The sequence below is a fragment of the Oncorhynchus keta genome, chromosome 6, assembly GCF_023373465.1.
Source record: "Oncorhynchus keta strain PuntledgeMale-10-30-2019 chromosome 6, Oket_V2, whole genome shotgun sequence".
Classification (NCBI taxonomy): Eukaryota; Metazoa; Chordata; class Actinopteri; order Salmoniformes; family Salmonidae; genus Oncorhynchus; species Oncorhynchus keta.
In genome coordinates this window covers 15,849,381-15,874,978 of record NC_068426.1, presented here as the reverse complement: position 1 = coordinate 15,874,978, position 25,598 = coordinate 15,849,381, and the positions used below count along the sequence as shown (strand labels likewise).

Genomic DNA, 25,598 nt, shown 5'->3' with positions numbered 1-25,598 from the left:
TGTATTTCTGTGAATTACTTAGTTAGTAATAAATAAATGATTTAAGACAATTGATGTAAAGATGACTCGTGCAGATAATCAACAATTTACGACGTTTGGAATGAGACTAACGTGAGGTAAAGTATTCATTAATCAGAAGACTATGGATCAGATATGAAAATAACTGAAAAGTTATTTTAGGAAATGATAACTTTGTAATCTGAATATTTTCCTTGGTGCCCCGACTTCCTAGTTAATTACAGTTACATGATTAATCAGTTTGATCGCGTAATACTAATTACAGAGAATCTTTGACAAAAGATTCAAGATCATCTGCTACGGTCCAACACCCCAGCAGAGACATGCCAAGAGAACAAGAACAATAACGACCCCCAGGACTAGTCTCCTGACTGGACGTACGGGAGAGACAGAGCCTGACCATCTACCCGAACCTGGTCCACCACCGGAAGCCCAGGAGGAGCGGAGATATCCTATTCGACAGTGAAGGGCACCTCAAAAGCTTGACCTGTGAGTTGAGCTGTTTAAGGAGGTAACAGTGTCACGACTTCCGCTGAAGTTAGTTCCCGGTGGTCATCGTCACCGTCCTACTAGCCGCCACCGATCCCTTTTTCGTTTGTCTGTTTGTTTTGTCTTATTAGTTTCACCTGTGTTCTGTTGTATGGCTTAATGAGCTTCCCTATTTTAAGTGCCTGTACCCGCCCTTGTTTTGTGCGGGATTGTCTTTATGTTACGTGTGTGCGTTTTAGGTAGAGGTGGTTATATTTTCTGGACTTGGCACCCTGTGTTTTTGGGTAGTCACTTTGTTGTCCACGCCCCTGTGTTGTTGGGCTTGTCATTATTACGTGCTGTATTAAAGAGCACTTTTCCCCAGTGGAACTCTCTGCGCCTGATTCCTTCACCCACCTAGATTGAGTCGGCTGCATAGATTTCATGACTAGAAGCTCAAAAGATGAAAACGTCATAGTAACTCCTCTTAATGACTCGTCCCCTCTGGCATTTAGCCACCGTTATCTTTTTGCCATGCACTAATTTTAGTTTGGTTTCACATTAGGGCATGGAAAGTTGAGAGCCATAGCAATGTTTAAAAAATAAACAGTCATGATTGATTTGCACTTTCCGTACCAAAGTACATTCATCTCTAGGAGACAGAACACGTCTCCTTTCTGCAGCGGTGTGACGACTGCATCGTCCCATGGTGTTTATACTTGTGTACTATTGTTTGTACAGATGAACGTGGTACCTTCAGCCGTTTGGAAATTTCTCCCAATGATGAACCAGACTTGTGGAGGTCTACACTTTTTTTCTGAGGTCTTGGCTAATTTATTTAGATTTTGCCATGATGTCAAGCAAAGAGGCACGGAGTTTGAAGGTAGGCCATGAAATACATCCACAGGTACACCTCCAATTGACTCAAATGATGTCAATTAGCCTATCAGAAGCTTCTAAAGCCATGACATCATTTTCTGGAATTTTCCAAGCTGTTTAAAGGCACAGTCAACTTAGTGTATATAAACTTCTGACCCACTGGAATTGTGACAGTGAATTATAAGTGAAATAATCTGTCAGTAAACAATTGTTTGAAAAAGTACTTGTCATGCACAAAGTAGATGTCCTAACCGACTTGCCAAAACTATAGTTTGTTAGCAAGAAATTTGTGGAGGGGTTGAAAAACGAGTTTTAATTACTCCAACCTAAGTGTATGTAAACTTCTGACTTCAACTGTATATGTAGCAAAGAAAAATGAAAAATCAACAAAGATAGTCGTCCTCCAATGAGGGGGGTGGTGGAGGGGTTAAAAATAGTAATAATAATAATAATACATTAAAAAATAAACACACCCAAGCCCCCACCCTGCCACTGATTGGATCCTTTGAACCATCTGTATATATCCTTAAAAACAAATAAAACCTATTCTCTCTCCACACCTCATCTCACCCCCTCTCTCCTGCCCTCAATCATGTCCACATCTACACTTGGTTTCGGAAACAGCCACGGAGGAACTATCCCCGGTGCAATTGCTGGCCCTCTCTCTCTCTCCCCCAGTCCATATTCTTGTTAGAGGTGCACACCGTCACCTACTGTACGGGTTGTAAACTACATGTGTATGTATATACAGTGGGGCAAAAAAGTATTTAGTCAGCCACCAATTGTTCAAGTTCTCCCACTTAAAAAGATCAGAGAGGCCTATATTTTTCATCATAGGTACACTTCAACTATGACAGACATATTTAGAAAAAAAATCCAGAAAATCACATTGTAGGATTTTTAATGAATTTATTTGCAAATTATGGTGGAAAATAAGTATTTGGTCACCTACAAACAAGCAAGATTTCTGGCTCTCACAGACCTGTAACTTCTTCTTTAAGAGGCTCCTCTGTCCTCCACTCGTTACCTGTATTAATGGCACCTGTTTGAACTTGTTATCAGTATAAAAGACACCTGTCCACAACCTCAAACAGTCACACTCCAAACTCCACTATGGCCAAGACCAAAGAGCTGTCAAAGGACACCAGAAACAAAATTGTAGACCTGCACCAGGCTGGGAAGACTGAATCTACAATAGGTAAGCAGCTTGGTTTGAAGAAATCAACTGTGGGAGCAATCATTAGGAAATGGAAGACATACGGAAGACCACTGATAATCTCCCTCGATCTGGGGCTCCATGCAAGATCTCACCCCGTGGGGTCAAAATGATCACAAGAACGGTGAGCAAAAATCCCAGAACCACACAGGGGGACCTAGTGAATGACCTGCAGAGAGCTGGGACCAAAGTAACAAAGCCTACCATCAGCAAGGGCATTGAAGATGGAACGTGGATGGGTCTTTCAGCATGACAATGATCCCAAACACACTGCCCGGGCAACGAAGGAGTGGCTTCGTAAGAAGCATTTCAAGGTCCTGGAGTGGCCTAGCCAGTCTACAGATCTCAACCCCATAGAAAATCTTTGGAGGGACTTGAAAGTCCATGTTGCCCAGCAACAGCCCCAGAACATCATTGTTCTAGAGGAGATCTGCATGGAGGAATGGACCAAAATACCAGCAACAGTGTGTGAAAACCTTGTGAAGACTTACAGAAAACATTTGACCTCTGTCATTGCCAACAAAGGGTATATAACAACGTATTGAGATAAATGTTTGTTATTGACCAAATACTTATTTTCCACCATAATTTGCAAATAAATTCATTACAAATCCTACAATGTGATTTTCTGGATTTTCTTCCCTCATTTTGTCTGTCATAGTTGAAGTGTACCTATGATGAAAATTAGAGGCCTCTCTCATCTTTTTAAGTGGGAGAACTTGCACAATTGGTGGCTGACTAAATACTTTTTTGCCCCACTGTACAGTGCATTCGGGAAGTATTCAGACCCCTTAACTTTTTCCACATTTTGTTACATTACAGCCTTGTGCTAAAATTGTTTAAATTGTTTGTTCTTATCAATCTACACACTATACCCCATAATGACAAAGCAAAAACAGTTATTTAGAAATGTTTGCAAATTTATTACAAATACAAAACTGAAATATGACATTTCCAAGTGTTCAGACCCTTTACTCAGTACAACGCTCCCCATCCAACCTGACAGTGCTTGAGAAGACCCGCAGAGAAGAATGGGATAAACTCCCCAAATACAAATGTGCCAAACTTGTAGCGTCATACCCAAGAAGACTCAAGGCTGTAATCGCTACCAAAGGTGCTTCAACAAAGTACTGAGTAAAGGGTCTGAATACTTATGTAAGTGTAAATAATATTTCTGTTTTTTATTTTGAATACATTTGCAAAAATATCTACAAACCTGTTTTTACTTTGTCATTATGGGGTATTGTATGTAGATAGATGATTGGGGGGAAAAAACAATTTAATCCATTTTAGAATAAGGCTTTAACATAACAAAATGTGGAAATAGTCAAGGGGTCTGAATACATTTTGAACGCACTGCATTGACCACAAGAGGTCCCTGTTGGATTATACATCAGTCTTCAATAGACAAGGATGGCAAACTGAGACAGTTTAATTCAGCAGAGGGAAATTCACAATGATGCTGTACACTCAACAGTACTCGTATTGGGTCACCACTCACTGTACTGTTTAGAGCTAGCAAGAAAGACATTTCACTGTACTGTTTAGAGCTAGCAAGAAAGACATTTCACTGTACTGTTTAGAGCTAGCAAGAAAGACATTTCACTGTACTGTTTAGAGCTAGCAAGAAAGACATTTCACTGTACTGTTTAGAGCTAGCAAGAAAGACATTTCACTGTACTGTTTAGAGCTAGCAAGAAAGACATTTCACTGTACTGTTTAGAGCTAGCAAGAAAGACATTTCACTGTACTGTTTAGAGCTAGCAAGAAAGACATTTCACTGTACTGTTTAGAGCTAGCAAGAAAGACATTTCACTGTACTGTTTAGAGCTAGCAAGAAAGACATTTCACTGTACTGTTTAGAGCTAGCAAGAAAGACATTTCACTGTACTGTTTAGCAAGAAAGACATTTCACTGTACTTGTGTACGTATCATTACAACTTGAAATTTGATATTGGGTCACTGTACTACTGCACTATTTTGCTTGATTAATATCCTATGTATTTTCAATCATGGAATGAAAAACATTACATCTGTGCACTTTCCGATGCTAAAATAGTCTACATTTTGTGATATTTGGTAACTGTTCTGTATCAGGCTACCACAATATGAGTGCTGACAGGAAAACACTGGCTGAGTATTACTTGCAAAACTTTTGATATTGATAAGAGTTTATTAAATATCAGGCAACACAATGCAGTAGGTCAGCATGTCGAGTTATTATAGGCAGTGATTGTAGGGTTCTGGAGAGACATGGTTTTGTGTTAGATCGTCACTCAGTGTCAGATCCTGAACATGCCAAGGAAGGTGGAGTGAGGCTTGAGGACAAGCCCAGCAGATTTCCTGGGAATGGAGAGTTCCAGAGTGGATCCTGGCTCCAGGTAATGGACACCTGGGAGAGAAACACCAGTAACTTCAGCACTGGGTGTAGTAGTGCTGTAATTGTGTTCCGTATTCTAAGTAATTAATTTGAATGTCGTTTGTAACACACGCAGGCCGGGGTTGAGTCGACTCACCGGCTGTGTAGCAGGTGTTTTGGGCCACAGTGATGTTGCTGGGCATACTCTGTATGCACTTCATCAAGATGGTCTCAATACCATGTAGACGCTTCTTGATCACATGACCCATAGTCCATGTGGTGTCTTTATACAGCACCTGTACACAAACATAGTGATGGTATAGAGGGACCTTGGCTTGACCGCCTCTCAAGAGATGACAACGCCTAGTTTTAATAGGCTACCTGACTGTAGATGAAGTAAGTCCCTTCGGTTACCACGGTGACCTTTTCTCCAAACACCTGCAGCCCCTCCCCTAGACGACTCAGTCCTAGAGCCCATTCTACCAGAGTGTAGTCATCTTCATTTGAGACAACATAGTGGTTAAAAACATGGAGTATGTGTATGTTGGAGACAAAATAATGTTTGAGAGTATTGTAGTTAATGCAAAGCGCCGTTTATACCGGGTTCTAACATGCGTCCTTTTTCCAGATGTTGTCCAAGTTCCAATTGTGCCCACATTTTTTGCCAGGTGTAGACAATTAAAAGACGCATAGTGATCTAATTTTGAAAATATCTTATAAGTTCAAACGGGCATGATCAGGACATGATAAGGACGCATGTTAGTGGCAGGTATAAACAGGGCTATAGCGTGTGTGTGTGTGAGAGAGAGAGAGAGAGAGAGAGAGAGAGAGAATGTACAGTATAGATGTGAATTCATTGCCCATTCGACTCACCATATGAGTGTGATGACAGAGGAACAAGATGAAGAAAGGCACTACTCCCTGCTGGATGACATGGAAATTATAAATGATTAAGTAAATTGTGTGTATGTGTGTGCGCGTCGGAAGGGACTGACCAGTGCGCCGCTGTCTCCGTCTCCCATGTCTTGAAATCTCCCTCTTTCCTCGAATTCCATTCCATTGTGTATGTCTGTGAGAGTCAGATATCTGTGTCAAATGCCAGATGACATCAGATGTGAACCTCATAGTGTGACAAGAATCCGTTGTTTCAGATATGTGGTAAACAATCAAGTAATTGTCATCCTTTTCCAGACTTCAATTCCATTGAGAAGTGTGGTGGATAATAAACCTTATTGCTCGAACTCCAAAGCATTAATAACTTAAAAATAGAATATTCATTGATGTCTCATAAATTCTCAAATCATACTTTACACATCAGCTGATAGCGTGATATGAGTCAAATGTTTCAGATATGTAGTAAATAGGGTTGGTGTAGGTTACTTTCTAAATGTAAACTGTTCCAGTTATTAGTTACCTGTCCAAAATTGTAATCAGCAACGTAAATTTAGGGTTACTCAAAATCAGTAACGTAATCAGATTACTTTGTTACTTTTGGATTACTTTCCCCTTATGGGGCATGAGGTGGGGTACTCCAGTCCTCGCGCATGATTGTCACACTTTCTCTCCATCCCTAGAAAACACAGCTGATTAATCAAATTGTATTCTGGACTGAAGATCATGATTAGATGATTATTGGAGTCAGGTGTGTTAGCTGGACCTGGGGAAAAACTGTGACACCAATCAGGCTCTCGAGGACTGGAATTGCCCACCCCTGCAAGACTAAAAGGATCCATCAAATGCATTTGGTGTGTCATCATAGTGGTCTCTGGCTTGTGGTCAGGCTGAACAAAGTTAAACTTGCAACTATTTTAGATTCTGAATTGAATGTCATTGAGGAAACCGAAATGTATGATCATGTATTTTTTCACAAACATCCTTTCTGGCTTTAAAAGTAATCCAATAAATAATCATCTAGTTTTTCAAAAGCATGTCGTCTGATTTAAATATTTTTCCAGGTTATTTTGTAATCATATTACATGTAGCAACTACCCAACCCTGGTGGCAAACAATTAAGTCATTGTCATCATTTTCTAGACTTCAACTCCATTTATAATTGTGGTGAAATATGCCTTATTGTTCTAAACATTAACAATCATCTTGATTCTTTACTTCAAAATCTGACATTTCCTAGTGGGTAGGCCTAGCCTACGAATATTTATTGACTTCTTATAAATTCTCAAAAACATAGACCTACTTCACACATCAAGCAAAGTTTCACAATAGTGTTTTCTTTTTCGTGTAGCCTATAACCTATTAGTAAATGTATGAACTCACCTACCCCGCAGCGCGAGATATCAGTAGACGATTCCTTTATGTTCCCGCACACCAGACTGGTCCACTGACGCAGCTCCCGCAGTTCGACCTGCATCTCTTTGACCCGGTTGGACTGCAGGACCATCAAGCAGGCCAAGAACAGCGACACAGCGTACAGCAGATATGAGCCATGAAAATGTACTGTATAACGGTTTGTCATTATGTCACACAGGCGATACCAACTGTTACGAGGACGAGGGGATGGCGTCCTTTTTCAATGAAGGCTTTGTCAGGGCCGTAATGATCCCGTTACAATGTGCACTTTCACTTTCTTCATGTCATCATCCCATCATTTGGAAAACGATGACTCATGCAGTCTCGGATTACAAAACTGCTATGAAGACCTGGAGGACGTGTGAAAACAAAGTGATAGGCTACAGTAGGCCTACAGAAGTCTGAAGCTAAAAGTTAATGTCTTTATTAAATGTTTGTACTACAATTTGTTTTAAGAAAGGCAGTGACCAAGACAGGCAAGTGGTTCATAAAAATAACTGATTCTAATAACTGAATGAAAAGGGAATACAGTTCAGTAGGTTTGAAGCACTATAGACTACATTATAATTAATGAATGTATATATGCTTGGCTCTCGAGGGAAAAGGAGTACTTGATAGCCAAAAATGAATACATGTACTTCTAGTCAGGCCTATGTGCTTGTCTGGCTATTACAGAACAGGTCAAAGGGTCATTTGAGAGATGGACTCAGTTGAAGGCGGATGCCACCAGTTTCGCACTCCACTACCTCAAAGACTGCCTCGCCAGAACTTCTGAGAGGAGAGGGATGGGCTCTGTCTGTCAAAACAGGAGCAGGCAAGTCAAATCCTTTTTTTTCTCCAATTCATTTCTTCATATAACGCTCCCCAGTTCAAGACCATACTAGTCACACTGGAATGCAATGTTATGTATTTATTTACTTTTTTTTCATTGCTTGGCTATCCAGTATAAAATTAACTGACCAAATGTTGTACATCATTTTTAAGTAGTAAAATCTGAACAAATGAATTGTAACATTGTAAAACATATCCCTTAAACTCTGAATCTGATCAATATAAACTACGAGCCCTTATACAATGTGAACTCCACAAGTGCTTTGGAGAAATGTAACAAAAATTCAATTATTCCTCTGGAGTGTGCCCAATACCCCAAAATTCATTGTGGGACAAACGAGGGCCTTGCCAACCCCCCTTGGCTTGTCTATCAGCAGTTGCCAGGACAAATGACAGCATCGGATTTCCTCCAGGAGCAAGATGGGATGCTTGTTCAAATCCTCCAAACAGACCCTGCAAAGACATCACAGTCGAATAAGGGATATCCACATTTGCTTCCTCAATTCCAGTTACTCTTAAATATAATATCAGTCAGTGAGAGTTGAGTCCATGCCTCCTGGGTGTAAGGACGAGTGAGGGTTGGACTGAGGTAGTCCGTAGCTTCATCCGGCTTCTCCACTGTGGTGCTGATAGTCATGCTGCTGTCCTCTGCTTGCCTCTGGGAACGGCCCTTTTCTGCCTTACACCTGGGTTTGGAGCCCCACCAACTCCCCTGCTTCAACCTGGGACATGATCGTGTTTGGGTTCATTTGAAGAACTACTGTTCTATATTTAATGCTTATCGTCCAAAGGCAACCAACAATGGTAAAAGTAGGAATAATATGAGTTTCTGTTTTATTTAGTCACCTATGATATTCTACTATGACTCAACAGCCATTCAGAGTTGCCTTTGTAGATTTCTATCCCTGTGTAGCACATGGGGATGTGTGAAACTTAATCCTCAGCCTGAAGTGTCCCCACTTGCACCAGCAAATAGCTACAGTAGCTTTTTGCGTGGCGCTGACTGGTAAGACGGTTCAGGAAGGCAGTCACGTGTCCAAGCAAGGCAGAGTTCCTGCGTTCATGCCAGGTATGGGCCGAATCGGTAAGAAGTGGTATTCGCTAAGCAAGCAGCATGTCCTTTACACCTGCACTGAATGTATAACCACATTTCTGCCCCCATGGCATCATTAAAATCAGTTTCCCCTCATTCTACCCTGAGAGCACAGTAAAACCAAAAGTAATACCAACGATCCACAGGCCATCCATCTCCAATGTCCCCTCTGCACTATCTAGCATCAGAAACCTTTCACTTACTGGTCAATAGAGCTCTGTCTCCTGCGGAGGTCCCCAATGTGCTGCAGCACTGCTGCCACCCTGGGTTGCACCACCTGGCTGCTCTGTGCTGCACCCCCTGTCCTCCCCTTCTTCTTCCGGCCCATCAGTTCCACTGGAGAAGGTAGCTTTCCTAGACCCAGCCTTCCCCCTTTTTTAACTCTCTGTCCTGCTGGAGGTGATCCTGCCATGTCCACGCCAACCTGCGTGTAAACATAATGGCAAAATAAAATCTGAAAACATTTGACCTCAATCGTAGGATGTGCCAATTTAAAAATGACAGCCACAGTGAAACATGTTTGCCAAGTCTTAGGGTACTCACTAGTCCTTCAGGTTTATTTGAAAACATCTGCATCTGAAATGGGCCGTAGGATGGGGTGGGCTCAGGAGACACTTCACTAAGAAAAAGCATACAGACCTCTATCAGTAAGAGTGAATTTGACTGGGAAGGAACATTTGCCTGCACAAGCACAGCGGACCCTGTAATGCTATTAACAATGCTATTAATAAACCTTGTGTTTATTTTAAAAAAGTTAGATTGTTGGTGGTGAAAGTGAAGAGGACATCCACCTTGGCTGACATAGAATCCTGTGCCAGAAATTGTCTCTACTCTGAGACAAGGAGCTAGACTGTGGGGGAGGGCTAGGCTCAGTCTCCATCTCTGAACACTGACGCTGCACAACCTTGGACCTCCTGAGGGTGTGAAGAATACAACAAAGCAAGCCTCATATTACCTGAAATAATGGCTTAACTTTAAAAAATAATACGTTCTGAACTCTTGCAACATAAGCAACTCACTTGGCAAACGAGAGGAACTGATCACCATCTTCTGCCTCTGGTTGTTCTACCGGAGTAAAATGCCCAGGATTATTAACAACTCTGTCTGCTAGGTGCCACATTGTTACCCTGGGAGGGAAGAGCAGCTGAAATACGAATACTAATGTAGAACGTGACCTTTAATCAACTAATAATAGTCTTGAAATAAAACTACTGCCTGGTATCCTAGCCAATACCAGAACGGCCCTACAATAAAAACATATTTTAATAGGCTAACGTTAGCCAGCTGGTTTCCAATCCAGCCTGCATTTAAGGCCAACAAACGATATCAAAGTCCCGCGCAAAACGCGAGCGCGTGCCATAAAGTCAGCAGCACGCGAGGAAAATACACAGCAGATCAACGTAATAGATCTACTCCTTGGCGTCACCTCTTCAAGTCCGTATTGCTTGGCATGCAACATTTCTCGGGGTAGTTTTTGTTAAAAGTCCTCCCCATGATGTCTGTCTGCATTCCTCACTATACATTTTGGAAATGGCGTTGTGCTTTAGTCTACTTCCAACTCACTGCAAAGAAGGTGAGATCACATCTGAAAATGTTATGCCAATTATCTCTTCCAGTAATCCTTTATAGTCTTGTGTGCAGTTTCACTCAATTTCCAAGAAATAATAGCTAATGCAAAACAGGCCTGAGAGACGGGAACACAAACGTATCTAAGGTTCAGTATTTTTTATTGCATGACAAATCTTAGTTTGCAAAACAAAAATAAATGAGACACATTCACACGGCTTTCCAAAGTCCTACACTGCACAGGCCTAGGTATAGCGCTTAAGTGGATGGACTTGACAGGGGGTGCGTTGTCTGCACAGCAAAGGAATTTCCCCTCTGCTCCTTGTCTAGGCATTGGAGAATTTGGGCAGCTGGTTCCCCAGAACAACCCGTCTCTCCAGGCCCTCCTCTGTGATGGCTGCCAGACGAGCCACTCCTCCACTAGAACCGTCCCGCTCCATGGCCAGTGCCAAGGCTGTATGGAGAGAGAGAGAGAGACATTAACAACACCTAGATGTGACCCGACAACCAACATATTACAGATCCAACTATCAAGTATTTTCAGTTCAGTTGTCATGACATATGGTGGAAGAGAGATTAGAAAAGCTACAGCTGAAGATATTTGAAACAGCCTAATGACAGTGTAAAGATCATAGGTGGGCTACAGGGTCCGCTGTGCTTGTGCAGGCAAATGTTCCTTCCCAACAGATTCAAATCATCTACTTATCAAGGTCTTACATTTTAAACAATGCTATTAGGTATATTTCAATCAGCTTTGTTAGTACAGGGCTCAAAAAACCACCACTGTGCTAGACTGTCAACCTCTGGTCCAACTCACCCTGGGTACAGAAGTGAAGACACTCCTCCTTGGTCATCCCAGGCTTGTAGTTAGAATCCATGAAGCCATATATGTAGGAGCTGCCAGAACCACCTACTGACACTGGCTGCCTCACTATCATACCTCCCATTGGGACTGTGTACACCTGTGTAAGAGGGAAGGGTCACTGGAGAGTCAATCCATGTAATCTCAGCAAGCCATGACACCCACCACCAGGGCCTAAAATGTAATTTTTGGTCACCAGCCACTGTGGCAGGTAGATATAAAAAAAAATACATCTAGCAGCTACTAGGATTTATTACCAGCCAAAAAATATGTTTTCACCATAATTACATCAAAAACACAAAACAGATGACCATGCTTTGTAATTTTTCTAAAACAAGAAATGTATTAGTAAGAAGTAATGTGGTATATTGCTCAATTTCCATTTATTTTTGGTGACCTGAGTCTTTTAATCAAAATATCCAAGACAAAATGTTTGGCTGCCCCTTTAATGATGTGAGTTTACCATGGTAACGACACCACTTTATTCCTGTCACGATTTGAGATCTGACTAGTGTGTGTCTTCACTATCAGTTGAAGCAGAAGATGCAAACTACCATTGAAAAACAACTGAGCTTGAGGGCTAAATGTAAATTGCCAAAAAAACACAAGGACAAAGTCTTACATAGTAGACTTGAGTAAATTAGACCAACTTTTATGCCTGTGAGCAGTGCTTTCAAAAAGGAATCCATCAGATCTTCATTCATTGCACACAGCGGTTCCCCTGTCAGGCAGTGTTCCTGTGTGAGGTGGGATATAGTATTCCTATTTCTTTGTGTATTTAATATCTAATGAATCAAAACAGCTACTTCAGAATTTTTTCTAACCCTAACTCGTACATGCTCATACTTTACTATTTTTTTTATTTGCGAATGTAATGCTCTCACTGTAGAGCCCTGCAAATTGACTAACATGGCTGGTGAAACAGACATTCTTACCCGCCAATACCCAAATCGTCCCACATTTGGCAGGTGCTAATTTTATACCCTGCCCACCACCATCCCAGATTGTTCTGAAATCCTTTCTTTGCTTTTTGCGGTGGAATGACCCTACACATTTCTCTGAGACAGTGGGGGAAAAGTGGTTGGAGTGTATGATCAAAATACAGATGCTGATAACTCACCTGTCCACCCCTTCTTTTGTCCCAGCCAGCCACAATGATGCCAGCCATCAGCTCCTCTCTGTATCTGTAGCATGTCTGTTTGAAGAGATTGGCTGCCGTTTGCACAAGTGGAGGCTCATCCAGCTCAATACTGCAGCAGGGACAGAGGGAGAGATATTTCACAGTGAATAAATATAGAATGACACTCAAGAAAGGCATTTCACTGTGCTTGTACATTAAAACTTGAATCAGACCCTCAAGACAATATTTGAATAGTTCTCAAGGCACTTATTTTATCCTGGGAGTGGTATGAAGATAGCCACTAACTATATAGCTGTGCTGAAGAGTTTTTGATCTTTGTGTAGAGGTATAGCCGGTGTGTTACCTGTGAAAGCCCAGCTGATAGGTGACTATATCAGCAACAGCCTGTGTGTCAGCTGCAGAACCAGAGCGGCAGCAGAAGATGCGGTCGTGAATGGGAGTCAACTTGTCAGTAACTCGGTTGGCAATGTAAGCACTACAACCAGTTGGGGGGAAAAATAACGATTGGGAGTATTAGGCAGCTCTAGCTATAATGTTTTTAAAACACAAAAATGTCAATGGAATAGAGGCCGACTTAATCAGCAAGCTATTTCTATTAGGTCAGGAAGCCGGTAAGACACAGTTGCTTGATTTAAAGTAACTTAACTTACCCTGTTGTTGTTCTGGAGTCCGCGCCAATCACAACCCCTCCATCAAACTCCACTGCCATAATGGTAGTCTGCGATTAGACATGAAGAATCAGAACAACATTTTTGCTTTATTTATGAGAAAATAATCCCAAGGACATTATGTAGAAAGAAACGGTAATGGCTAGCTGGCTACCAACAAAATCAGCTGTAAAATGCTATAGCTAGGTACATACATGGCGAGCGCTTCTGCAGTCTCATTGTTAGCTAGCTAGCTAGCTAGCTGAAGTGCCATCTAAATGCCTGTGTTCAGTTTGGGCAACGCAATCAAACCTATGTAAAGTGAACGGTGCTATAATACATTTCCTCACCCCAGTGCTAACTTCTTCTTGTGCCCACTCTGGCACCAAATCAACTGTACTAAAAGCATTTTCGGACCGGTTCGCTGACATGTACACAGCAGCCATCTTGACAGTTGATGAAATAATGTTCTTCTTCGCTGGTCTGGTTTAACAAATTATGTTGTGCTGACTATCGCCACCTGTTGGATTGCATGAGAATAACAACTTCAAAAATCAAATCAAATTGTATTTGTCATATGCGCCGACTACAACAGGTGTAGTAGACCTTACAGTGAAATGCTTAAAAGCCCTTAACCAACAATGCCGTTTTAAGAAAAATACAAACAAAAATAAGAAATATAAGTAACAAATAATTAAAGAGCAGCTGTAAAACACCAATAGCAAGGCTATATACACGCAGTACCGGTATAGAGTCAATGTGCGGGGAACCAGTTAGTCGTGGTAATTGAGGTAATATGTACATGTGGGTAGAGCTATTAAAGTTACTTATACATAGATAATAACAGAGAGTAGCAGTAGCATAAAAGGGGGGCAATGCAAATAGTCTGGGTAGCCATTTGATTAGATTTTCAGTAGTCTTATGACTTGGGGGTAGAAGTTGTTTGGAAGCCTCTTGTACCTAGACTTGGTGCTCCATTAGCGCTTGCCATGCGGTAGCAGAGAGAACAGTCTATGACTAGGGTGGCTGGAGTCTTTGACAAGTTTTAGGACCTTCCTCTGACACCGCCTGGTATAGAGGTCCTGGATGGCAGGAAGTTAGGCCCCAGTGATGTACTGGGCCGTACGCACTACCCTCTGTAGTGCCTTGCGTCGGAGGCCGAGCAGTTGCCATACCAGGCAGTGATGCAACCAGTCAGGATGCTCTCAATGGTGCAGCTGTAGAACCTTTTGAGGATCTGAAGACCCATGACAAATATTTTCAGTGTCCTGAGGGGTAATAGGTTTTGTCGTGCCCTCTTCATGATAAAGGTGGGAGTGCCAGTTCTAGATGATAGTCAAATCATGAATTTAGAAAATTCTCGATTTTCAGTATATATGAGCAAGCCTAATGCCAGACTTTCTTTAATTATTATTGTATGATTTGATAACAGGATATGAAGGGGATTCTCAAATATTCTCAGTAAGATTATTTGTGAAACACTGAACCACTCTCTGGTATTGGATCTGCTACAACTATTTCTTAAGGCGAGATTGAATTTTGCTCCAGGGATTTTGCTATTGATTGGGATGATGGTTAAAACATGTAGTGTGATTCATGGGGAACTGAGGAAAAGCTTTGCAAGAGTACTGTATAGATGGGAGTACTATGAAAGAGGAGAAGATTTGATTTGATTTAGCTGCAGAAGATGGAAGTGACCATTAGTGTTCTGGCCATTCCTTCAAACCATTCATTTAAAAAAAAGTAAAAACTTGAATACATTACTTTTACTTTTTTCAGAAAAGAAGAAGGTCTGCACAAGGTTGAATGCAACTCTAAACTACCATTTCTAAAGACTTCTGGTGTGAATACACTGATTGTGTTACAAGGACTGTGACGCAAATCGCCATTTTTAGGAAAAAACACCCGATATTGTAAGCTGTGAGAGAGCCTCAGGATACCCACAGATGTGATGGTGGTGGTACTCTCGCTGCATTGCAGATGTAGTCACCATGTCCTCTGGCTGTTCCTGTGCCCTTCTAGGTCCATCCTGTCTCAAACAATCACATCCGCTTTCTTATTGTGTGTGTGTGTGTTTCTATTTGCAGGCATCTGTAGGATTATCAAAGTGCCAGGTTCTTACATCTCTATACAGTTATGCAGCAGATAATAATACTAATAACCGGCACTGCAGTGGAGGCTGCTGAGGGGAGGACGGCTCATAATAATGGCTGGAATGGAGTAAATGGGATCGTATCAAACACATGGAAACCACATCTTTTGATGTGTTTGACTCCATTCCAGACATTATTATGAGCTGTCCTTCCCTCGGCAGCTTCCACTGCTGCACTGGATTAGCCTAGATAATTATTTGAGGGCATCAAATTGATTGGGGATGAAGCACACAGACGCACGCTATATGTGCACACTCATTTTGTTTGCAAAAGAAAATGCCTTAATCGTCCAGACTGACCTCTTCTTCTGTGCCTTGAGGCGCAGGTCAATATAGGCAGACGGCGAATAAAATGTGTTTTAGGTCAAACGCGTGTAATGTGAGTATGAAACATAACCTGAAATGTACTCCATTGCAGTCCTGGAGGCACTGAAGGAGAATAAAGGCCAATCCATTATTTCTGTTTAAAACAGCCTAGATCCTAGTAATGCATACACACTGGCTCTCTCCCTCGCTATTAGTAACCATGGTTTCCTAAGCTCTAAGGTGCCTAGTTGTTAGAGAACCTTGGGGTCTGTAATGTTCAACGGGAAAAGAGAGATTGGCCTTTGCCAGCTGCCAGTGTGATTTGAGTCAATCAAAAGAGTGCTTAGAGAAGCTTAATCTCAGATAATCGCCACTGCAGCATTGACCAGGACTAACACAGCATTGAAATAGTCCCTACTGCCATCTCCACAAGGCTAACCGATGGCCCTGCACAAGACAGACATATCAAAAATAGACCTAATGATAAATCCACTCAAACATCAATGAGTTTTGATGGAATCACTGAGTTGTTCTGTAGTAATGCTCACTCATTCATTCATGCATTCAAAAGCTGTCATTAGTCAGACCTCACATTGTATCCAAACAGAGTTCCAGATTCCGTTAGGCGTAATCATATTCTCCTTAGTTTAGAATAGTAACCTATACCTATATCTATCTGTTTCATAAAACATGAGATTTCTATGAGGGCTCAGGGCTATTGATCCACAATGTCTCCCCAAGTGTGTGTGTGTGTGTGACAGGTTCATTACTTTCCGTCATTACTAAAGCCATGTTTACATTGGCAGTCTGAAGTGACCCAAATTCTATTTATTTGCATATCCAATTCAAATCTGTTATTTTTCCTGCAGTCTGAACAGCCAAAAAGCACATGGAATCGGATATTTCAAGACACATTTAAAGTCAGATACAAATCTGATTCCTGGCCATGTGACTTGTGTCTGAATGGTCAAATCTGGTTTATTTGCCCTCAAGTGGTTTTAAGACTGTTATTTTACATATTTTGTTGCTTGATAGCTACTCTCTTGACAGTTTGACAAGAACATGTGGTAGCTAACTAGCTTGTTAATTGTTTACAAACAAATGAGTGAATGTGCTAGAAAGCTAAACAGCTACCAAGCTATCTAGTTGAGTGATGTGGCTAGCTAAACAGCTACCTAGCTATCTAGTTGACTGCTGTGACTAGCTAAACAGCTACCTAGCTATCTAGTTGACTGCTGTGGCTAGCTAAACAGCTACCTAGCTATCTAGTTGACTGCTGTGACTAGCTAAACAGCTACCTAGCTATCTAGTTGACTGCTGTGACTAGCTAAACAGCTACCGAGCTATCTAGTTGACTGCTGTGACTAGCTAAACAGCTACCGAGCTATCTAGTTGACTGCTGTGACTAGCTAAACAGCTACCGAGCTATCTAGTTGACTGCTGTGACTAGCTAAACAGCTACCGAGCTATCTAGTTGACTGCTGTGACTAGCTAAACAGCTACCTAGCTATCTAGTTGACTGCTGTGACTAGCTAAACAGCTACCGAGCTATCTAGTTGACTGCTGTGACTAGCTAAACAGCTACCGAGCTATCTAGTTGACTGCTGTGACTAGCTAAACAGCTACCGAGCTATCTAGTTGACTGCTGTGACTAGCTAAACAGCTACCGAGCTATCTAGTTGACTGCTGTGACTAGCTAAACAGCTACCGAGCTATCTAGTTGACTGCTGTGACTAGCTAAACAGCTACCTAGCTATCTAGTTGACTGCTGTGACTAGCTAAACAGCTACCGAGCTATCTAGTTGACTGCTGTGACTAGCTAAACAGCTACCGAGCTATCTAGTTGACTGCTGTGACTAGCCAAAATTGACTTGTTTTGAAAGTTGGATAATTGTATCCTATGAGGCATTAACAGTGTTTTTACCCAATGGTTTTGAATATTCAAAGCAACTGGGAAAGTCCACCTTACCTTGCTACATAACTTCTGAGTGATAGGAAGCACAATCACCACCACCAATCAACCTACATCACTGCACATACACCTGTCATTACTATGACAACTAGCATGGCCTTGTCTGCTGTCTGAATACACACAAATCCATTTAGTCACTTGTAACTTGCTGTTTGGACAGTCAATTGTCCAAAACGGATTTGAAAAACAAAGTTGATTTGAGCATTAAGGCCTGCAGTTAAACAGGACATAACAGTCTGGTTTCTCAGAAACAAATTTGGTTGAGGCATTATTCTTAGGCCACATGTGTCTTGCTCTAAATGTTCATGAGGGCAACATGCCTCTCTCACTCTTTATACTTCATTCCATCTGCTCTTTCTTGTATCTTCTTCCTCTTTTCTCTCACTACTTCCCCAACAGTCTCTGGGAGATGGACTGACAGAGGAGCCCACTGCATTACATAGCAGATGCACCCAGATGATCCTGTCCTGTACTGTCCTACATATTCAGTGAGAGATGGAATGGTGGCTTTTCTCCAATGAGGAGAGGAGATGTTCTCTCATTAAGTACTGGGACTCAGCCAGAACACCAGCCCAGCACCTGCCAATTACACTCACCGCTGGCCAGATGCCTGTGCCAGCTGCCGGCTGGACGCCACCCTCTCACTTTAGTAGCCAATGGAAACTGGCGAACATGAGCTTCAGTTGTTACATCCAAATCCATTATTCACGAGGAAGATAATATCTGAATAGATTTTTGGATCAATAAGATTTTTTTTTTCCGATAATGAAAGAGTATGGGGTTGTAAGTGCCCCAGGAAAACGTCAGAGAACAGATCTTTGGACACCTTCACTGAGCTGGTGTTACGTGCCTCCTTGAAGGAGGGAGGTGCACAAATCAGGAGCAGGAGAGCAAGGAAATCCCAGTGGCACAATAGTTTATTTAGAAGTCCCAACTCAACAACAACATGGAGGGGAATACGCCCAAACGAGGTCGCCACACAGGGAAATAAACGTTGCACACGGAGGAGAAACCTCTACTCCTAAACACATATCAAACTGGTACAACTGCCGCGTGAAAGAAAACCCTGTGGTGCAGACACGCACCCCTAACAAAGCAACCACAGAGAACAATCCAAAAAGACTAGCAGGCAGCGGAGGTAAATAAACCCACCGAAATCAACTAATAGGACACAGGTGTAAACAATACAGACAGACACAAACGAAAAGGAAAAATGGATCGGTGGCAGCTCGTAGGCCGGCCATGAAGACCGACGAGCACCACCCAAACAGGGAGAGGAGCCACCTTCGGTGGAAGTCGGGACAGCTGGCTCCTATTGGCATGGCTATAATCCCCGTGGAGCGGGAGATAAAGACCATTAGGGGGGTTCAATGTGGTGTGGACCCGCATAATGTTTAGCTGGTGGATAGGTTTTGTCTCACTGTCTTCTGTTCCTATCTTATTTTTCTTTCATCTAGGCCTCGTGCTAATCTGGGTAAATGTAAACTGGTAGGGCTTCAACATAAACCCCCCTCTGTCCCTCATCTCAGAGGGACATAAAGAGAGAGAGAGATGCAGATTGTTGTTTCTGTCCATCTTCAGTAAAAGAAGCAATGCTCATAAATGCATCCCCGTGTTTGAATGTTGTTGTCACTTTAGGATTGATTTAGATTCATTCTGGATTAAGACATCAGAAAAGAGCAATCAAGACTTGTTGACGTTTAACAGGTGTTTTGAATCAGCGGGACCAGTGAAGAGTTTTTTCTGCTTTCAAGATGGATTTTTTAACTCTTCATCTCAGCCATATCCTACCTGCATTAACATGTAGATCTCTAACAGTGATACTGGTTTGCATAACATTTTTGGTGGGCATATTTTTTGCTACTTTTTGGTCACATAAATGCAAAAGAAAGAGGACTTGTAGGCAACAAGTAAGAGCAGAGGAGTGAGTCAGAGCTGGCCTCCCAAATCCTGGAGGCCACCCACAGGCTTGTGGAGAAACGCAGACTGATGCTGTACCTCAGAGAATGTGCAATCTCACTGACTGACTATGAGGCTGAATGCACTTCCATGATAGACAGGTGAGAGAGAGAGGTAGATGGAGAGCACTGCCATGATATTCAGGTAGGAGAGAGGTAGACGGAGAGCACTGCCATAACATACAGGTAGGAAAGAGGTAGACGGAGAGCACTGCCATGATATACAGGCAGAAGAGAGGTAGACAGAGAGCACTGCCATGATATACAGGTAGGAAAGAGGTAGACGGAGAGCACTGCCATAACATACAGGTAGGAGAGAGGTAGACGGAGAGCACTGCCATAACATACAGGTAGGAAAGAGGTAGACGGAGAGCACTGCCATAACATACAGGTAGGAAAGAGGTAGACGGAGAGCACTGCCATGATATACAGGCAGAAGAGAGGTAGACAGAGAGCCCTGCCATGATATACAGGTAGGAGAGAGGTAGACGGAGAACACTGCCATTAATATACAGGTTGGAGAGAGGTAGACGGAGAACACTGCCATGATATACAGGTGAGAGAGAGGTAGCCCGAGAGCACTGCCATGATATACAGGTAGGAGAGGTATACGGAGAGCAGTGCCATGATATACAGGTAGGAGAGGTAGACAGAGAGCACTGCCATGATAACAGGTAGGAGAGGTAGACCGAGAGCACTGCCATGATATACAGGTAGGAGAGGTAGACAGAGAGCACTGCCATGATATACAGGTGAGAGAGAGGTAGACAGAGAGCACTGCCATGATATACAGGTGAGAGAGAGGTAGACAGAGAGCACTGCCATGATAACAGTAGGAGAGAGGTAGATGGAGAACACTGCCATGATATACAGTTGAGAGAGAGGGAGACAGAGAGCACTGCCATGATATACAGGTAGGAGAGGTATACGGAGAGCAGTGCCATAATATACAGGTAGGAGAGGTAGACAGAGAGCACTGCCATGATAACAGGTAGGAGAGGTAGACCGAGAGCACTGCCATGATATACAGGTAGGAGAGGTAGACAGAGAGCACTGCCATGATATACAGGTGAGAGAGAGGTAGACAGAGAGCACTGCCATGATATACAGGTGAGAGAGAGGTAGACAGAGAGCACTGCCATGATAACAGGTAGGAGAGAGGTAGATGGAGAACACTGCCATGATATACAGTTGAGAGAGAGGGAGACAGAGAGCACTGACATGATATACAGGTAGGAAAGAGGTAGACGGAGAGCACTGCCATAACATACAGGTAGGAGAGAGGTAGACGGAGAGCACTGCCATAACATACAGGTAGGAAAGAGGTAGACGGAGAGCACTGCCATAACATACAGGTAGGAAAGAGGTAGACGGAGAGCACTGCCATGATATACAGGCAGAAGAGAGGTAGACAGAGAGCCCTGCCATGATATACAGGTAGGAGAGAGGTAGACAGAGAGCACTGCCATGATATACAGGCAGAAGAGAGGTAGACAGAGAGCCCTGCCATGATATACAGGTAGGAGAGAGGTAGACAGAGAGCCCTGCCATGATATACAGGTAGGAGAGAGGTAGACGGAGAGCCCTGCCATGATATACAGGTAGGAGAGAGGTAGACGGAGAACACTGCCATTAATATACAGGTTGGAGAGAGGTAGACGGAGAACACTGCCATGATATACAGGTGAGAGAGAGGTAGCCCGAGAGCACTGCCATGATATACAGGTAGGAGAGGTATACGGAGAGCAGTGCCATAATATACAGGTAGGAGAGGTAGACAGAGAGCACTGCCATGATAACAGGTAGGAGAGGTAGACCGAGAGCACTGCCATGATATACAGGTAGGAGAGGTAGACAGAGAGCACTGCCATGATATACAGGTGAGAGAGAGGTAGACAGAGAGCACTGCCATGATATACAGGTGAGAGAGAGGTAGACAGAGAGCACTGCCATGATATACAGGTGAGAGAGAGGTAGACAGAGAGCACTGCCATGATAACAGGTAGGAGAGAGGTAGATGGAGAACACTGCCATGATATACAGTTGAGAGAGAGGGAGACAGAGAGCACTGCCATGATATACAGGTAGGAGAGGTAGACAAAGAGCACTGCCATGATATACAGGTAGGAGAGGTAGACAAAGAGCACTGCCATGATATACAGGTAGGAGAGGTAGACAGAGAGCACTGCCATGATATACAGGTGAGAGAGAGGTAGACAGAGAGCACTGCCATGATAACAGGTAGGAGAGGTAGACAGAGAGCACTGCCATGATATACAGGTAGGAGAGGTAGACAGAGAGCACTGCCATGATATACAGTTGAGAGAGAGGGAGACAGAGAGCACTGCCATGATATACAGTTGAGAGAGAGGGAGACAGAGAGCACTGCCATGACATACAGGTAGGAGAGGTAGACAAAGAGCACTGCCATGATATACAGGTAGGAGAGGTAGACAAAGAGCACTGCCATGATATACAGGTAGGAGAGGTAGACAGAGAGCACTGCCATGATATACAGGTAGGAGAGGTAGACAGAGAGCACTGCCATGATATACAGGTAGGAGAGTTAGACAGAGAGCACTGCCATGTTATACAGGTAGGAGAGGTAGACAGAGAGACAGAGAGAGTGAAGATAAAGATGAAAGAGAGAGTGTAGCCCCACTCTCTCTAAAATTAGTGATACATAGTATTCAAATGTTTAATGGTAAAAAACATAACCATCTCCTTTTAACACCTTGTATGTCCTGTCCTATTATCAGTGGTAGTACACTCTTTAAAAAAAAGTGCCATCTAGAATCTAAAACGGATCTTTGGCTGTCCCTATAGGAGAACCCTTTGAAGAACCCTTTTTGGTTCGGGGTATAACCCTTTTGGTTCTGGATAGAACCCTTTTGAGTTACATGTAAAAACCCTTTCCACAGAGAGTTCTACCTGGAACCACAAAAGGGTCCTCCTATGGGTACAGCCAAAGAACCCCTTTGGAACCTTTTTTTCTAAGATTGTAGCCTAAAAAAGGAATGTATGTTCTCATCACTTTCACATTGATTCCATCAATCTGTAAATGATAATAGGTTTATATTCCAATGTGTTTTAAATCGGATTTCCTAGTGTAGTGGAGGTAAGCCTCCTGATTTCACACACACAGAATCAAATGAATTCTGAGAAAGAGAGAGAGGATGGGATTATGTTCCTATAAGAGGAAGGGAGGGAGGGCGTAGGGTGTGGGTTGTGACAAATCAAACATCAGTCTTTGGCAGAGCAACAGACAGGGGCACAGCCTGCTCTCATTACTCCTGCTATCTGTGGCTAATACACTGGCAAACTGTTTTAAAAATACATTTTTGGTATGGAGTTGTCACTTTGAATGGCCTGTTGTTGGTGTGTGTGTTGTTTTCTACTCCAGAACCCAGGTGAAAGCCCCTGGCTTGTTTATCATCACTAAGAGATGATGGTGATATGACCTAAAAGAAAGTGACAGATGTGCATGCTGCTTGGGAAAAATGTTCACCTTGCAGTTATACATTTCCCCCACTAGAGACCAACAGAATGCCAGTGTGTCCCTATAGCCCAGCACCGGATAACAGGATTTCAACACACAGATGGTGTAAAATATGGTTGTGTGAACCATTTTTCTGACTGTAAAAATGTTTGTGCCTGACATTCTAATCATGTCAGTGTTAGTAGGATGTGAGCCGCTTGTCACACTCTTACCCTCAGTTTGACAGGGTTATGGTTAAGGTTAAAGGTCAATGTTAGATACATGATTTTACAGCAGAAGGTTAAGGTTTGGACTAATGCTAGGTTTAGGGGTCAAAGGTTGTGGTTGAGGTCAGGATTATGTATTTTCAGTATTATCAGTTGGATAGGGACCTGGACATGGTTCTGCAATTATTCCAGTTATGATTTCCCAGTTTAGGCCCAATGTAGTCAAAATGCTTTTGAAAAAATCTGTGTTTTATATCATATGGTACCACAGCTGATGTGGTGTGTGAAAACATTTGATCAGTGTTATTTCCTGATAGTTGCTGGTTGAAAATACAATCTACACAGGACCTTCTAATCAGCAGGTTTTCACGGGCGGGAGTTTTGGCTTTCCATGGTGTAAACCATGCTGTAAATTGGTTAATAGACCAAACCTCTCTGTCTGTAACAGCTATACTGAACAAAAATAGAATTGCAACATGCAACAATTTCAAAGATTTTACTGAGTTACAGTTCTTATGAGGAAATCATTCAATTGAAATAAATTCATTAGGCCCTAATCTATGGAATTCACATGACTGGGAATACAGATATGCATCTGTTGGTCAAAGATTCCTCCCCAAAAATGGGTCTCATAATAGGCCTCAGGATCTTGTCGCGGTATTTCTGTGCATTCAAATTGCCATTCATAAAATGCAATTGTGTGTTATGCCTGCCCATACCATAACCCCACCTCCACCATGGGGCACTCTGTTCACAACGTTGAAATCAGCAAACCGCTTGCCCACACAACGCTATATACATGGTCTGTGGTTATGAGGCCGGTTGGATGTACTGACTCTCTAAAACAACGTTGGAAGCGGCTTATGGTAGATAAATTAACATTAAATTAACATTAAATTATCTGGCAACAGCTCTGGAGGACATTCCTGCAGTCAGCAAAGCTAATTGCACACTCCCGCAAAACTTGAGACGCCTCCCGAATGGCGCGGCAGTTTGGCGCAGCAGTTTAAGGTACTGCATCGCAGTGCTAGCTGCGTCACTACAGATCCTGATTTGATACCAGGCTGTGTCACAAATAGCCACGACTGGGAGACCCATGCGGCGGCGAACAATTGGCCCAGCGTCGTTCGGGTTTAGGGGAGCGTTTGGCCAGCTGGGTTGTTCTTGTCCCATCGCACTCTAGCGACTCCTCTGGTGGGCCGGGCGCAATGCACACTGACACGGTTGCCAAGTGTACTTTGTTTCCTCCGACACATTGGTGCGACTGGCTTCCGGGTTAAGCGACCATTGTGTCAAGAAGCAGTGCGGCTTGGCTGGGTCGCCTCTCCCGAGGCTGTATGGGAGTTGCAGAGATGGGACCAGACTGTAACTACCAATTGAATATCATGACATTGTGGAGAAAAAGGGAAAAAAACATTTTTTTATTAAACTTTGAGACATCTGTGGTATTGTGATGTGTGACAAAACGGCACATTTTAGAGTGGCCTTTTATTGTCCCCAGCACAAGGTGCACCTGTGTAATGATCATGTTCTTTTATCAGCTTCTTGATATGCCACACATGTTAAAGGATAAATGTCCACTAACAGGGATGTAAAAAAATTGTGCACAAAATATGAGAGAAATCAGCTTTTTGTGCGTATGAAACATTTCTGGTATCTTTTATTTCAGCTCATCAAACATGGGACCAACGCTTTCAGCTCATGGAACATGGATCCAATGTTCCGTTTATTATTTTTTGTTCGGTGTAGTTTTGAGTTTTCCCCTACCCACTTGTTTTTGTTGCTAAAAATCTATTTATGTCTATTTTAATGGAAATCTTTTACAGTAAGGGATTTGATATTGATATAAACATGTCTGCATTGGGTCTTTAACCCTCACATCATCACTGGTGCTGAAATAGCAAATACATACATCAGAAACTCTGCACGCCAATGAAAAAGCAAGTGTGTTTGTATTTCACACAGCTGAAATGATCTTATCTACTGTATATTAATGTCCGTTTTACATGGGATATTATGATGACACATTTGATTTAATCATAAGGTAAATGTCAGTACATGTTACAGGTAAACAGGTAACTGTAAATGTATCATTTTGACATAGACATGTATTAATAT

General features: G+C 42.5%; 3 protein-coding genes across 8 annotated transcripts; all 3 read right to left on the bottom strand.

The window, feature by feature from the left end:
• Positions 1 to 3,997: 3,997 nt before the first annotated feature.
• tnfsf13 (TNF superfamily member 13) lies at positions 3,998 to 7,553 on the bottom strand. 6 transcript variants are annotated; one of them, XM_035761328.2, is made up of 6 exons: positions 7,219 to 7,553; positions 5,936 to 6,026; positions 5,814 to 5,864; positions 5,322 to 5,437; positions 5,098 to 5,236; positions 3,998 to 4,973 (listed from the first exon to the last, which is right to left on the bottom strand). In XM_035761328.2, exons 1-6 carry the CDS (start codon positions 7,411 to 7,413, stop codon positions 4,864 to 4,866), a joined length of 702 nt encoding a protein of 233 aa, XP_035617221.1. In that variant the 5' UTR covers positions 7,414 to 7,553; the 3' UTR covers positions 3,998 to 4,863. The 6 variants fall into 6 exon arrangements, with proteins under 6 accessions (XP_035617221.1, XP_035617222.1, XP_035617225.1 ...); XM_035761329.2 differs by having other exon boundaries at positions 5,814 to 5,861; XM_035761332.2 differs by lacking the exon at positions 5,322 to 5,437 and having other exon boundaries at positions 5,936 to 6,009; positions 7,215 to 7,553.
• A 101-nt stretch (positions 7,554 to 7,654) lies between these two features.
• Positions 7,655 to 10,776, bottom strand: LOC118374860 (uncharacterized). The gene is made up of 6 exons (XM_035761326.2): positions 10,191 to 10,776; positions 9,963 to 10,085; positions 9,715 to 9,790; positions 9,375 to 9,595; positions 8,632 to 8,800; positions 7,655 to 8,531 (listed from the first exon to the last, which is right to left on the bottom strand). Exons 1-6 carry the CDS (start codon positions 10,289 to 10,291, stop codon positions 8,367 to 8,369), a joined length of 855 nt encoding a protein of 284 aa, XP_035617219.1. The 5' UTR covers positions 10,292 to 10,776; the 3' UTR covers positions 7,655 to 8,366.
• A 105-nt stretch (positions 10,777 to 10,881) lies between these two features.
• LOC118374863 (proteasome subunit beta type-6-like) lies at positions 10,882 to 13,902 on the bottom strand. Its single transcript, XM_035761334.2, has 6 exons — positions 13,738 to 13,902; positions 13,391 to 13,458; positions 13,084 to 13,215; positions 12,720 to 12,849; positions 11,555 to 11,699; positions 10,882 to 11,191 (listed from the first exon to the last, which is right to left on the bottom strand). Exons 1-6 carry the CDS (start codon positions 13,831 to 13,833, stop codon positions 11,064 to 11,066), a joined length of 699 nt encoding a protein of 232 aa, XP_035617227.1. The 5' UTR covers positions 13,834 to 13,902; the 3' UTR covers positions 10,882 to 11,063.
• Positions 13,903 to 25,598: the final 11,696 nt, after the last annotated feature.